This window comes from Camelus ferus, chromosome 12 (genome assembly GCF_009834535.1).
Source record: "Camelus ferus isolate YT-003-E chromosome 12, BCGSAC_Cfer_1.0, whole genome shotgun sequence".
NCBI classification, from domain to species: Eukaryota; Metazoa; Chordata; class Mammalia; order Artiodactyla; family Camelidae; genus Camelus; species Camelus ferus.
This window is the reverse complement of record NC_045707.1, coordinates 51,121,703-51,136,422: the sequence shown is the minus strand read 5'-3', so window position 1 is coordinate 51,136,422 and position 14,720 is coordinate 51,121,703. Positions and strand designations below refer to the sequence as shown.

General features: G+C 32.2%; 1 protein-coding gene across 1 annotated transcript in view; it reads right to left on the bottom strand.

Annotated features, from left to right (window-relative positions):
- The window catches only part of CEP290 (centrosomal protein 290), an 81,536-nt gene that overhangs the window by 32,751 nt on the left and 34,065 nt on the right, over positions 1-14,720 (bottom strand). The window contains 8 exon segments of the mRNA XM_032493651.1: positions 49-156; positions 1,137-1,301; positions 2,081-2,536; positions 3,164-3,275; positions 4,768-4,919; positions 5,855-6,060; positions 9,250-9,361; positions 13,203-13,376. Coding sequence (XP_032349542.1) covers positions 49-156; positions 1,137-1,301; positions 2,081-2,536; positions 3,164-3,275; positions 4,768-4,919; positions 5,855-6,060; positions 9,250-9,361; positions 13,203-13,376 — 1,485 coding nt within the window.

The following is a 14,720-nucleotide window of genomic DNA, read 5'->3' as shown; positions in this document are numbered from 1 at the left end:
CATTATGGGCCAAGCTACAGAGTAACAAACAGGATTAACTATTCATACCTTTTGTGCTGCATTTAGTATTTCATTTTGCTGACGGTCAAAAATGTCCAGCTGACGTTCCAGCTCAACTTCTCTTTGATCCCAGGCCATTTGTCTTTCTTCATGAAACTGAAAAAAAGATAGTTTAGGTCAGACACACCCAGAGACACTCACCAGGCATTTACAGGAATTTTTACATAATTTTTCTTATTTAATCCTCACAACAACCCTGTGAGGTCACTATTATTATTCTCATTTTATGGAAAAAGGAAGCCAATTCAGAGGTGAAGTAACCTGCCTAAGATCACAGAGATAAGCAGATGTGGAGTCAGGATTTCCATCCACTCATGCACCCATCCACTCATCCATCCATCCATCTAAAACATACTTAATGGCACATTCTATGGGGCAAGCACTATTCTAAATAAGGAGAACACAGCAGTGAATAAAACCAGTTTCTTCTCCATGGAACTTACATACTAGTGAGGGAGAGACAGTCTATAAACATGTAAGTATGTAATATGTCAGAGGGTGATGAGTGCTATGGAGAAAAATGAAACTAGGTAATCCCTATTTACAGAATCTTGATGGTAAGAATTACTGTTGTATATTGGATGGCTAGTTAAGGTTTCCCTGAGAAGGTTAGACATTTGAGCTAAGGCCAGAAGGCAGTGAAAGGATAAACCATACAGGTATCTGGGGTAAAAATAATCTAAGTAGAAGGAATAACAAAACTTCTGAGGCAAGTATGTGTTCAGTGAATTTCATCTGCCTCCAAAGCGTATGTGCTTTATTCTACACCAAGCTGCCTTCTCCTACTCCATCAGTGAGAGCCAGTAGAAACATGTGGCTGAAAAGTCAAGTAACTAATAACTGAAATAAAAATTAACTTACCAAATAGGTTTGCTTATTAATTATTCCTTTTAAGATTACAATTGCAACTAAATAAATGAACATGTATTTTTAGAATAGTTAAAAAAAACAAGAAACAATATTTTATAACAACAAGATCAAGAGCCACATTCAATTAGGAAAATAATGTGGTCATCTATGTAATGTTACGTTTAAGATCTTAGCAACAAAACACCAAAATAAATATAAAATAAAACCTTATTCTGCTGCACAATTTCTTCTTCCAGACTACTGATTGTATGCTCATATTCAGAAATCATATTATTCAAATATTTTATTTCTTCTTTATCTTTGACTAATTCTCGATTGAGTTTAAGCTCTTGAAGACGGAGTTCTTCTATTTTTGTATGCCAAGTGATTACCTAAAGATTTATAAATTATACATACAAATGTAAATTCCATACAAATAATGTATTTCCCCACTGAAATGATTTCAATTCAAATTAACAAAGATTTTATAATAAAATAAGATATAAAATTATCCTTGAGGGAGCCACAAGGAAAAGTCTACTTAGAGTTTTCTTAGACTTTTCTATTACATGGAATCCTAACATAAAATATTTTCAAATTATGTTGGAATGGATATTACTAATATTCACTTTCATTTATTCATTTACTTTCATATATTTATTGAGTCTTTAGTGTATGTATTTATTTGCAACAATAGTTTTACTTTCAAAAATAAAAGTCCTAAATATTTTTAGCCTAGAGAAAAAAAATTTACTTCCAAAATAATTATTTTTCATTTAATTTCTTCCAAATGAGGATAAAAATAAATTATACTTAAAAAAGTAGGCCTTCTACTTGTAAATAATTTTTAAAAGAATAATTTCCAAGAGTAGAATTCAACTACTACAATATTTAATAATAATTATAATTAGTATTTAATATATAAACTTTTCTGTAGTGTTTAAAATTCTTTGATATCGTACAATCTAAGCATTTCTTCTGAAACCATTGCTTAAGAGTCTCATTTTATTTACAAATAGACATTCAAATAGCCCAAACTCCTAATTTATAAAATCTAATTTAATAATGGGAATTTTGGTCATATATTAAGCATTTTTCATATAGGCACACACTAGCTTAAAATTATCATGAAACTCTTTTGACAATACTGAACTTAAAATCAATGATTTACCTTTTGGGCTCCCCTGGCATCCTTCAAAGTGCTTATTAACTCTTCCAGTCCCTTTAACTTTAATTCCAGCTCCAGTGTTTTGTTCTTCATCTTTCTATATTCTTGTTGAGAATTCTGCATTTCTTGCATTATCTTAAGTTTGTCATTTTGTAGCTGAATCATTGTTTTAGAGAACTTTTCCTGCTGCGCCAAGGGTAAAGCCCCACTGAACTGTCGCCGTAGAGACTGAATTGTCTGGCGCAGGTGTTTTGCTCTGTTTCTCCCCTCCAAACGGGCATAATAGAGAGCTTGTTCTTTTTCATCAAGTTTCTGCTCTAAGCGCAAATTATGGGCCTCAACCTTCTGCAGCTTAGATGTAGCCGACTCCAACTTACCAAGAGCAGTAGCCTCACTAACTTGAAGAGAGACAATGTGTTGGTGCAGCTTGGCAATTAGTGTCTTTTCATCAGACTGTGCCTGATACAAAAAAAAACATGTTTATAGTAAGTTTCAAGTTTTCCCAATGAAACATATCCTGGATTTCAAATCACAATTTACTAAATAAAATTTAAAACAGAGTGCTACATGAAATTCTACAAACATCTAACCTTGCTTTAACACAAATCACCGAAGAAGTGAAGAAAAAGACCTAGAATCAAATTCATTTAAAATCTGTATCTGGCATCTAATCAAGTAACAGCTGGAATATTATTACTTTTTAACTTTCATATGTAAATAGCAACACTAATACAGTACTAATGTGGACAATGTGGGTTTTTTATCCTAAAAAATTTTATGTGAGAATATGTGAGAAACTACATAGAAATGCAAGAGAAAATATTGTTATGAAAGACTTATATTTCTCCTCACTGTCTGAGCTTTGATCAGCAGCCAGCACAATGCATCTGTACGTATTTAAATGCTTTTCTATGTTATAAATGGAATTTCCAATTAAAGAGGTTTTCTGTTCGAGTTACAATGAACAAGAACAGGAGCCACTATTTGATATGCCCTCTGATTAAAACTACAAAACCATCCCAATCTCCAACATACATTTGGGAAAAAAGAAAAGAATCCACCTAGAAGAGCCAATATCACACATACCTGATAGTCTAACAGCTGCATTCTGATGGACTCTACTTCCTTTTCCCTGGACTGTTGCTGTGCATTCAAAATTTCAACTTGCCTTTTGGCGATATCAGAAATCTCTTTCAATCTAGGAAGTGGTAAGATACTTCAGATATGATCAGGTACATTTTCTATGTAAATAAATATCAGAATTTCAAAATTTCTAGACCCTTGGTAAAACCATTAGTTTGCAGCATCTCTTCTTGGAATGAAATGAAATCCTAAAGCAAAATTTCCTGAACTGTTTCATGAAACTTCCATGAGAGGTTGACAAGTGTTCTATAAAAAAAAACCCTCCATTCCTAACATTCTTTCCCCTTGAAGATTCATACATTAAATGCTCTGAGAAGGTCTAAAGTAAAAAACTATCTCCATCTCTACATTTACAGCATTTTCCAATGTATATGGCCAAAGTACTCCTCTCTCACACTTTTTTTCATGAGATCCTTCTTACCATGATATGGTATAGCAAGAATAGGGTATTAAGTATGCTTACTTGATACAATTGTACAGTTAAGATCACACAAATTTAAAATTCCCAGGTTCCCTAGATCAACTAATGTTCTGATTTGCTTTAATTTACAAGTTACCAGAAATGTGCAGAAGAGATTATACATTTACTATAATTACAAAAAAAGGTGGGAGCATGATAGTAAGTTACTAAATTTCCTATATGACTTCTGTGATAAGATTAAACAGGTAAAGTAAAATGCATTTTTACTTTGGGCTGGAATAATTTTAGTCCAGTGTAACAGATAAGTCAGGTTTCCTCATATTGATTAGAAACTCATTGCACTTATCTAAGTTTTGGCGAGGTAAAATATAACAAAATAAATAATTATAAATTAGTTTATTTCGAAAGGTGAGGATCATGAAATAAGAGGAAGGATTAAAAAAGGAGGCCTTCAGAGTGAAAAGGGCTGGGAATGACTGCCATAAACCCTTTTTACTAATTATTTGTGCTTGACTGATCAACTCAGGGATCCTCAATACTTTTCTGATGAAACAACACAGTGACAAAGGAGAGCTGGTACACAGCATCTACCTGGCACACAGTAGTTCCTCCTTATATACATTTTGAATTCTAAGAGAATAAACTGTTCCCACATGTAAAATGAAAATGACAGTTATTTCAGGGTCATTAAGTTTAATTAGATGAGTCAATATCTAGCAAAGTATATAGTAGCTACCCAATAAATGTAAACTAAATCAAACTCTGAAATTTTCCTTATTTTTATAGCAACCTTATGAAATAAGAAGGTATAGTATTACTCCCTTAATAAGTTAACTTAAGTTTAAATAAATTAAACGGCTACAATGCTTCCATCCAAAAAAATACTAGTATGTGGAAACACTGGATCTCATAGGGTCTTGATTCCAAGTTCAGTTCTTTCTATAATACTATTCCTGGACTCTGAAAAATGTAAATCTTGAGAAGTTATATTATTCAACTCTATTCTTATAAAAAGAAACTAAGATCAATAAGTAAGGACATTACACCTTTACCAGTGTAATTACCTCTTAAGCATAACTAGAATAGACATATTAATCAAATGACTGAAAAGTGTGCATCTACTTACTTTGACACTTCCACTTTCAGTTCCATTTCGCTCTTCTCTAATTCTAGAATCCGTTGCCTATCAGCATCACTTACTGCCTTGCTCACGCTGTCAGCTAATTCATCTCTTAACATCTGTTCCACTTTCTGTGCTTCCAAATTGATTTTGGTAAGCTAAGAAAAAGTAACAAAAAATGTTCAGAAACATCAGTTTTTGGCAAGATTTTTCTTTTACAATATTTTACAGAGTACTGCAGCCCTCTTTACTTTGCATCAATCCAAACACTGAATTAGGTGTGAAGTATTAAGAATAGACTGAAGAGGGTAATGGAAGGAAGAACCAGGAACAAATTACGAAAACTCTAATTATACACAAAACCACCAAAAGTCATTTATATTAGTCAACTCACAATCTACTAATATCTGAATCTCTGATATCCTCAACTTGCTTGAAATGCCATATACTCCTTATATTTTACTTCAGTGATATCATCTATAAATAAGTCTAACTAGTTAATAAAATCTTATTAATACTTATTTAATGATTCAGGTAAAATAAACACAATGACATAAATGCTTTGAAAAATATACTAATTCTCTAGGTAAACAAAGATTGAAAGAGTGCTACTTCATCATAAATTGTTGAATATTTGCAAACTATATTTATTGACAGCCAATGTAATAATTCTGACCATATCAAAAAAAAGTCTAAAAATTCCTATTAGAATGAAGTCCCTGAGAGCAGCAATTACTGTCTATTTTATTTTGTGCTGTAACCCCAGTTTCCACACAGTGTCTCACATATAATAGGCACTCAATGATTGTTAAATGAATAGTGGTGGTAATTTCATTATTAAGCAAATGACATCTTTTTGCACATTAAATCTAGTAATGCAATACTGGTGAGAAATAAGAACTCAATCACAGTAGTATCTGCTTTCTTTTTAAACATTTCAGATTTTAAAACACATAATTTATCTACTACATGAAACTCAAGCACTATATTAACATGCTACTTCAGAGTTACAAATAAACCTCTTAACAATAATACTATGTCTACCATGACTAATTCTCTACTCTCTAACTGCATGATAAAAACTGTATCAAACCTCAGCAAATTTGGTTTCCAATTCAAAATTACGTTCCTCCATTTGCTTTAACGAAGTCTTCACATGTTCGTACATTTTTTGAGAATGTTCAGCCCGCTGCCTTTCATTTAATTCCTTCATCTCCAGCATAGTGATTTTTTTGGAAATAGAAACAATCTCACTGTTGGTTATTGATTTCTTTGCCTTTTCCAGGTTAGATTCATTTCCTAAATGCAACAACAGTATAGTCAATCTCATGCTGTTCTTATCAAAATTTTATTTCACATATTTTAGACATTGTATAGACGGAGGCAATCTGGTTCCATGGAAAACACATGAGTATTCTGAATCATGACAGACTTGGATTCTAATCTTAACTCTATTACTTCTAATCTGCATGCTGCCTATTCCATTTAACCCCTCTGGAACTTATATTCTTCATCAAATGATAAGAGAAATTATTCTTCATAGGATAACAGGCATACCACATTTTATTGCGCTTTGCTTTACAGAGCTTTGCAGATACTACAGGTTTTTTGTTTGTTCTTGTTTTTATTTAAATTGAAGGTCTAGGGCAACAACCCTGAGTTTAGTAAGTTTATTGGTGCCATTTTGCCAACAGCATTTGCTCACTTTATGTTTCTGTCATGTTGGTAAGTCTCACAATATTTCAAATTTTTCCAAAATTATTATATTTGTCATGATGATCTGCGATCAGTGATCTTTGATGCTACAACTTAAACAAGCTGAAAGCTCAGATGATGGTTAGCACTTTTTAGCAATAAGGTAGTTACAAATTAAGGTATGTGTGTTGGGTTTTTTTAGACATAATGCTATTGCACAGTAACAGACTACAGTATAATGTAAACATAACTTTTATACGCACCGAGAAACCAAAAAATTTGTGGAACTCATTCACGGCAATATTTGCTTTATTGTGGCGACATGGAGCAGAACTTGCAGTATGCCCAAGATATGCCTGTGTTGAAATAACAATGTAACAGTGTACTGTAGGATGCAGTGTAGGAGGTGTCATATGCAGACAATCAAAAAAGGGCAAATTGTTTTTTTAAAAAGGGTAAATAAATATATTTTGTTAACTGAAAGGAGATAAACTATACAAGAAGCAATACAGTGAGGAGACACTACTTTGTGACTGTAAGTGCAATAACTTTGTTTTTAAAGTCTCACAGAGTCAAGCTGAAAAGTAAAATCTGAAGCCATGTGATTTAGGAATTCCACCAAATATCTTCCTTAACCCTGATTATTATCTGGCCTTTGTATACATCTAATGTCAAATATTTTAAATTATTTTATTAGTTATTATAACCTAATCTCATATGTATTGGTGTATAGCTTGTCTTTGGATACAAAAGTTTGTGGTTAAATGAGAAGAGAATGAAAAGTCCCCAATTTACCATGAAAAGGCATCATGTAATACTGTCATTAGTCACTTAATCATTTTTTGAGAAGAGAAAACTAACATTTTGCTTTGCAGGACAGACATGCTCAAGGAAAAACACAAACTTTGGTAAAGCATTTTGTATTTGAGAGTCAGTTAATCTATGTTCAGGGAAGTCAATTATTTTAAGGAACTAAAGCAGTGATACACCTTGTAAATAGTCTTCTGTAACACCCATAAGGCCCCCTCCTATTCATCCAGCTTCACAAGCTTGAGTTTTATACCTGAGTTCGCTCAAAGAAATAGATTATTTTTGAAACCAACCAACCAAAGAAAAATATTTTGGTGTCTGCCTCAGTTTTAAGAAGTACCTCTTTTTGTTCTGTATGTATCTTTAAATAGTACACAATTTTAGAATAGCTGCTGTAAGCAGTGATCAAATAACTAATAGTAACAGATTACCGAAAGAAGCTAAAAGTGTTAGTAAACAGTCCATTACTGAATAAAGACTCATTCGGGCAACTCTAAGCACCAGAAAAAAGAAAAAAAAGTGTACTAAATATAAATATAAATCTACAAAGAACATAAAACCTTTTCTTGATTTTATTTTGTGCTAAACTCTGACAATGAAGAGAGGCACAGCACAGGGGTTGCAGTGGACTAGCCATCTGTTACGTTCCTGAGTTTGGAGTGTTCCTAGAGAGAAGGTAACAAAGAGTCCAACACCGATCAATTCCTACATGAAAAAAGCTAGTAAAGTGACACTTTTAAACAAAGATATAAGAGCAACAAGAAATAAGAAAAGCTTTTAAAACTTCAGTGATACATAGCCATGTATGGGAAAGATGAAGGTATCTGAAAATTAAGAAATTTCTATAATGAAGTTAGCACTCATTAAAGAGACATATGGTAAAATGAACAAAGAACATACTAAAACTGTATATAATACTCTTTTCTAAGTTAAAAAGGTCTCTTCTTTCAGGTAAGAGCCACATGAAAGTTCACTTTTAATCTCTTAATGAATTAAAAATTATATTTCTAAAAGTAGCTTATTTTAGACTTCTCAAAGTTAAGCCTCTTTAAATCATATGTCTTAGTTACCAATTCAATAGTAACAGAAACCTTGAATAGCATTAGAGCTCTATGGCTGAGAAAACAAACAAATTTAAAACACCTTATCCACAGGAGCAAATTTATTTGAAAATTATAAAGCAAAATGAAAGCGAGATAAGATTATTCAAATGTTGTGAACTAGGAAAGTCATTTGAAAAACTAATATGGAAAATCCTAGCAGAAGCCACAAATATTTTAATACCCTTTGAGATAATAATATCTCTGTTAGATATACATGAAGACATTCATTTCAGTACTAAGAGCAACAGCAAAAATAAGAAAAGCTAATGTAAATCACTCAAACAGTAAAATACTGCATAAATATTTATAAGTATGATGAACAAAACATGAAATATTTTGATATCTACTAAATAAATACAGCATATAATGTTTATTATAATTTAAAGTATATAAAATACGTAAGTGTTTGAAGGGAATACAAAAAAAAGATAATATAGTAGTGGAACTATGGGCAATATAAATTATTTCCAATTTTTTATGTTTTTTGGTGATATTTTTAATTGAAAAATATCAAATGATATATTTGTAATATTACTTTACACATAGTGAAAGAAGTCATAATATTATCATTAAAATACAGATATTTCAAAATTATCACCAGTCTCAATTGTTAAATAGTTCAATATAGCTAAATGCTTAGTCAAAAATTTTTAACACATATTATTTCATTAGAAACAAATCTAATAACTAAAAACCAAATTTTGGTAAAGATTAGCACAAGATATTATTCATCAACTGCCTGCTAAATTAAGCTGTTAGGCAAAGAGTTCATTTTTATCAAAATACTTCCTTTTCATCTGGTATAGAAAAGGAACTTTAAATGAAAAATATTCACTATTAGATCTTCATCATTTTATATTCTCAGAGTCACAGTACTTACCTAATTTACTTTCTTGTTCCCAGGCTTGTTCAACAGTGTGAAGTTTTTCCTTGGTAATCTCCAGCTCTTTATTTATAGACTCCACTTGTTCTTTTAGGGATGCATTTTCACACTGAATAAAACAAACATCACTGACAAACTACCTGCAGTTCAGACTAATACCACAGAAGTGACAATGTCTTAACTTTATATAATAATCTCTTAAAGCTCACAATCTAGTGGGTTTTCTTTTTAATAAAATGAGAAGCTCTTGTACATGTAATACATATATATATACACACACATACATATATGTTGTATATACACGCACATATATAAAATATTACTTAAAAATAATCATCAAAATCTAGTATATTCAACATGTGGCCCTGAACTGTTGACTTCTGTGATATTCATTCTGGCCAAGCTGGAATACTCAAGAGTTTCACAACCATCACAAACCAGTGCTTACCTCCCTCATTCATACAGTTACTGAGTATCCCTACCACACCATTAGTGACAGGTGCTGGATGCTTATGATGAAAAGAAAAAGACAAAATTCTGGCCTTCATCGGCCTCACCATTTGGTGTCTGTGGGTATGTGTGTAGTAGGAGTTGGGGAGAGTGTGGAAGGCATCAGGCTGTAAACAGATAAGCAAACAAAAAAATTCACTAAAAACATCAGTATCTAGAAAGAAAGAGCACAAAACCAAAGAATAATAAAAGGCAGCATATCTAAATACTGAAGAAGTGGTATTTAAGCTGAAATCAAAGGTAATAAGCCAGTCCTAACAAGAAACTAGTCATGGAGAGAACTGATGTGCAGGTAAACCCAGGCGCTCTAAGTGGGAAGAGTCTGAGCACACTGAGCAACAATAAGAGTGAGCAGTGGAAAGGGATAAAACTGGAGAGAGAACAGGGGGCCATACCAGGCAAGGCATGGTATTATGTCAAGACAAGGAACTGAATTTTAACTTAATGCACACTAGGAAATCATTTAAAGATTTTAGGAAGAAGTTTTAAACAACTATCCTGAATGAAATGTGGCAAATAAATAAAGGGGTAAATAGAAAAATGAGAAATCAGTCAGGAAGATATTGTAGGGTCCATCCAGATGAGGGATGACACCAGCTTAGATTACAGTTAGAGCAGTAAAGACGGAGGAAAGAGAACACATAGGTTAATTACATTTGGGGAAAAAATGACAAAGGAAGAGAAAGACTAGAGAATAACTCTAAGATATGTGCTTTAACTTAGTAGATAATAGCGGCATATATAGAAACAGGAACAACTATGAGAGAAACAGACATCAGGACACCAGGAATTCAATTTGGATATGTTAAACTTGAGATTTCCTTGAAACATGAGTTGTAAAGTAGGTAATTCCATACAGTAGACAGAGCTCTGAGAAGTCAGGCTGGAGACATAAACGTAGGGGTTGATACATAAGTATAATATTTTAAGCTCACTTATTCTTAATTTTAACAAATAGAACGTCTACCATATGCCTGGTATTCTAAGCACTGGACTTCAATGGTAAACAAGCTCCATCCTAGAACTTGTGTTTGTTTCAGTGGAATAATTGGAAAATAAGCCAATATACAACACAACGTCAGTAATAAGTGTTACGAAAAACAATAGAACAGGGGATGTTGATGGTGAAAAGGAAGATAAGGGGATAAAATGTGACTTTCTGGTAATGTGCACAATTACAACCCTGTTTTTAGATACTGTAATTCATAAGAATAAAACAAAAAAGGATTTAGGGTGTTTTAAATACCTTGCTACCCTTTATTTTTCTCTTACTTCCAGATTCTATTAAAGGATAACTGTGGTCTTGCACCAGATCTCATTTTCATCAGCCTGCTCTGGTATTGCACTCTTACTTACTACCATTCTTATCTCTGATATTCAATCACTCCCTCCCTAAATTTTATTTCCTAAATTTTATAGTGCTAAATTTTATTTCTTCATTCTCTCAAATTTCACTGGTCTCTTTTATTTAAAAAAAAAAAAACTAAACTAAACTAAAAAAAATAAAACCCACAGCAAATCCTCTTAATTCTACCTCAACATGTATCTATTTCTCTTTTCTTCTATTATCAAATTTCCAGGTTTTATTGTCTTATCACCCACTCAGATTTTGTATTTCCTTACCACTCACTCTATATTTTATACTGTAAAATTTGACTTTCATCACCTTTATTCTCATGAAACTTTACTCTCAAAAGGTACCAATGATTTCTCAATCACCATTCTGATGATTTTTGACTAGCTCTACACTATTAATTAATCCCTGAGGTTAACATCTGTTAACTCTAACTCTGTGCCAAACAGGAGGTACCAAACCCATAAAAATGAATTAAGTAGAGTTCCTGATACCAGGAGGCTTATATTACTGTGGGGGAGGCAGACATACAAACACATATGATATGATGTGATATAAACAGCAGAACTATTTATAAGATATAGAACTAATATAGACAGAGGGAGTGAGTTAGTTCTATAAAGGATGCTACAGAAAAGGAGATAATGCCTGAAAAAAATTCTGAAACATAATAGAAATTCCCTAAGCAGATAAACTTGGGGGGGGGGAGGGCTTTCAAGACAAAGAAAATTGCACATACAGAAGAATATCTGTAAGAAAAAAAATACTGTGTTGCAGAAAACTGGTAGCTCAGTTTCCAAAACATAAATTGTGAAACTCCGTAGCATACCACAAGAAATGACGTAAGGTAACTGCGACTAATCACAAAAGTCACTTATTCTTTAAGTGACCGGCAGCTTTTGAGAGGTTTTAAGCAAGGGAGAAACATGGCCAGATCTGTGTTTAGAATTATCATTCTGGTGGTAGTAAGGAGCATGTAACACTGGAGAAAAGGATATGGGTAACAACTACTACAATAAAGATAATAAAGAATAAAGCTAAGACACTGTCATTCAGAAGAGATATATGTTCAAAATTATAACTGAGATGCAGGAAGTAAAGGAGAGAAAGGGATACAATACAAATACACTTTTTTTTTAAGTTTTTAGTAAATATGAAAAATATTATCTGGAGAAATAAATTTTAAAAGTTAAAAATTACACATTGATATGTTATCTACAGATTTCTTACCTAGGATTTTCTAATGCTAAAGAAGAGTGGAGAACAGACATGAAAGATGGGAAAAAAGAAAATAAATTTTAACACACCTAAATATTCAGAATTTTCTATAAAAATTATCACAATCATCTCTCTTTGGCCAAAATAATAAGTAAACTGATCATGATTATTTCTAGTTAGTATTAATAAATAATGACTCAGATAATTTTGCAAGAGTCATTGAAAGCTATTCAGAATGTTTTCTGAATGTGTAGCCCTAAGCGAGTGTAAGCTTGTGAGCCAAAAGAATTAGATCTCATTCCAGTCCTATGAGAAGATCATAAAAGAGAATGAGCCAAAGGACATAAGCTTTTATTTTTATGAAGAAGATAAACAAACTTGGGAGCTTGCTTTGCCTACTGTAACAGGTATGGAGGTCAAGTGGCCTGAAGAGAACTACAAAGGGTCTGGGCCATAGTCATAGATTCTTTGAATTGAACTAATGATACACTATCCTACTCTATCTCTACAATTAGAAAGCACAGGGATTTGCAGAGTTCATCCATGGTCCAGAAAGAGCAATCAATACCTCATCCATTCTTGGCTACATTCATCCCAAAAAACTACGGATGATGAGGAAATGATTTGCACTGGGGGAAGAGAAAGGAATGGGTACTTAATGATGCTTCCTCTTTTGATTACAATACCTTGTTTCATGTTCTTTTTTCTTTTTAAGTGCCTGGCAGAAAGCGGTTTGATTCAGTTTAATCATGCAAGTGGGCTGAGGAGGATGACCTGGAGGAAGTCATCCAGAAATCATTCTGCACCTACAGTAAGATATCACCAGAGAAGAATGGCTAATATCTCAGGGTTTAAGGATCACACTTACCTCTAGGTGTTCCAAGTTACTTGTTCTTTGAACAAGCATATTATCTTTTTGCAAGATGTCCCTGTACTTAGCAGTCAGCTCATTGTATTGTTTATTGGCCAATTCTAGTTCAGACATAGAGACACTATTATCAATAACTTTCTGGAGTGCTGCAATCTTGAAAGAGGCCATTTCCTATGTAAATAAGGATACACTGCGTTAAGTTGGTATATTTTTTCTAGTGAAGCATTAGCCACTATTGAGAAGGATAAGATAATATAACTGAAGGAAAACTGGTTTTAGAATCATTTAAAAATATATAAGATTTCTCATGTAAGGAAAAATATTGCAATAATTATCAATTTCTTTCACATAATAAATAATATTATTTGGAAATTTTTAATCATAATAAAAATAAAAACAAAGTGAATACTTTTATAACTCCTGTCATAGTTAATGAAATTCAATTAATTTGAGAAAAGCATAATATACACCAGCAAGAAAACATATCACTCAGAATGTATCTAAGGATGGCTTTTCTAAATTCATAAAATTAAAAAAAAAACTTGTCTTTTGACAGCTGAATGGCAAAATTAGCATTACTATAGGTAACATTGACAGTTCAGCCATTGCTGTTCATTTATAGTTACACAGATTAGCTTAAAAATATAAGAAAAAATTTTGTTCTCAAGAAGAAAACATTATTTAAGAAGAAAAAGCTTCTCTGCATCATAGTTATCTGTAACAAATAATATCAAAGCCTTTAAGTTACTTGGTACATGTTCTACTCTAGCTACAGAGCCATAAAAAGTCATTATTCAAAGACATTATCCAAAGAGTGTAAAACAAAACTTATGAAGTGAAAAAGATTAAGAATTTATGGTTATAATTCATTCTGAAGTATAGTAATGAGGGGAAAATATTGCTAATAATGCTCAGATCTCATTTTGACAACTTCTCTATATAAATAAGTAACCCTTGGAATTCACTTTCACTTTTTCTTTGCAGTGGGAGAGATTATGTTCCCCATCCTTAAAAATATCCCTTTTTTTTTGGCTTTCCAATTGTTGTAACAACAACAACAAAAGGCTGAACAATAGGTTGAAGAGGGAGAAAATTGTAGTTCTTTCTTCAATTCTATCTCAAATACTAGCTATACTTACTTGTAATACCCCAAAAGTATATTTTACAAAATCTAACACAAAAATAAAGACAAAAACATTTCACACTGAAAACAGGTTTATTAGCATGACAGTTTCATCCATTACTATATTTAAAAGGGGATGGTAAGGAACTCAAGTTCATTTTAATTTTACTTTGAATTTTTCTGTCTATATGTTCCCATGCAAATTTAGACACAAACAGGAGCATTATTTCAAATTATTGTACAACATTAAAAAAAGAATAAAGACTTTACAAACTAAAAAACAAAAACAAAGACAAATTACTGTACAATATGTTATCACGACTATATATCCTTAGTGAGAGATACTCTAAAGAAAATAAGAACTGTAAAGAAATTTTAAACTACATATGGTA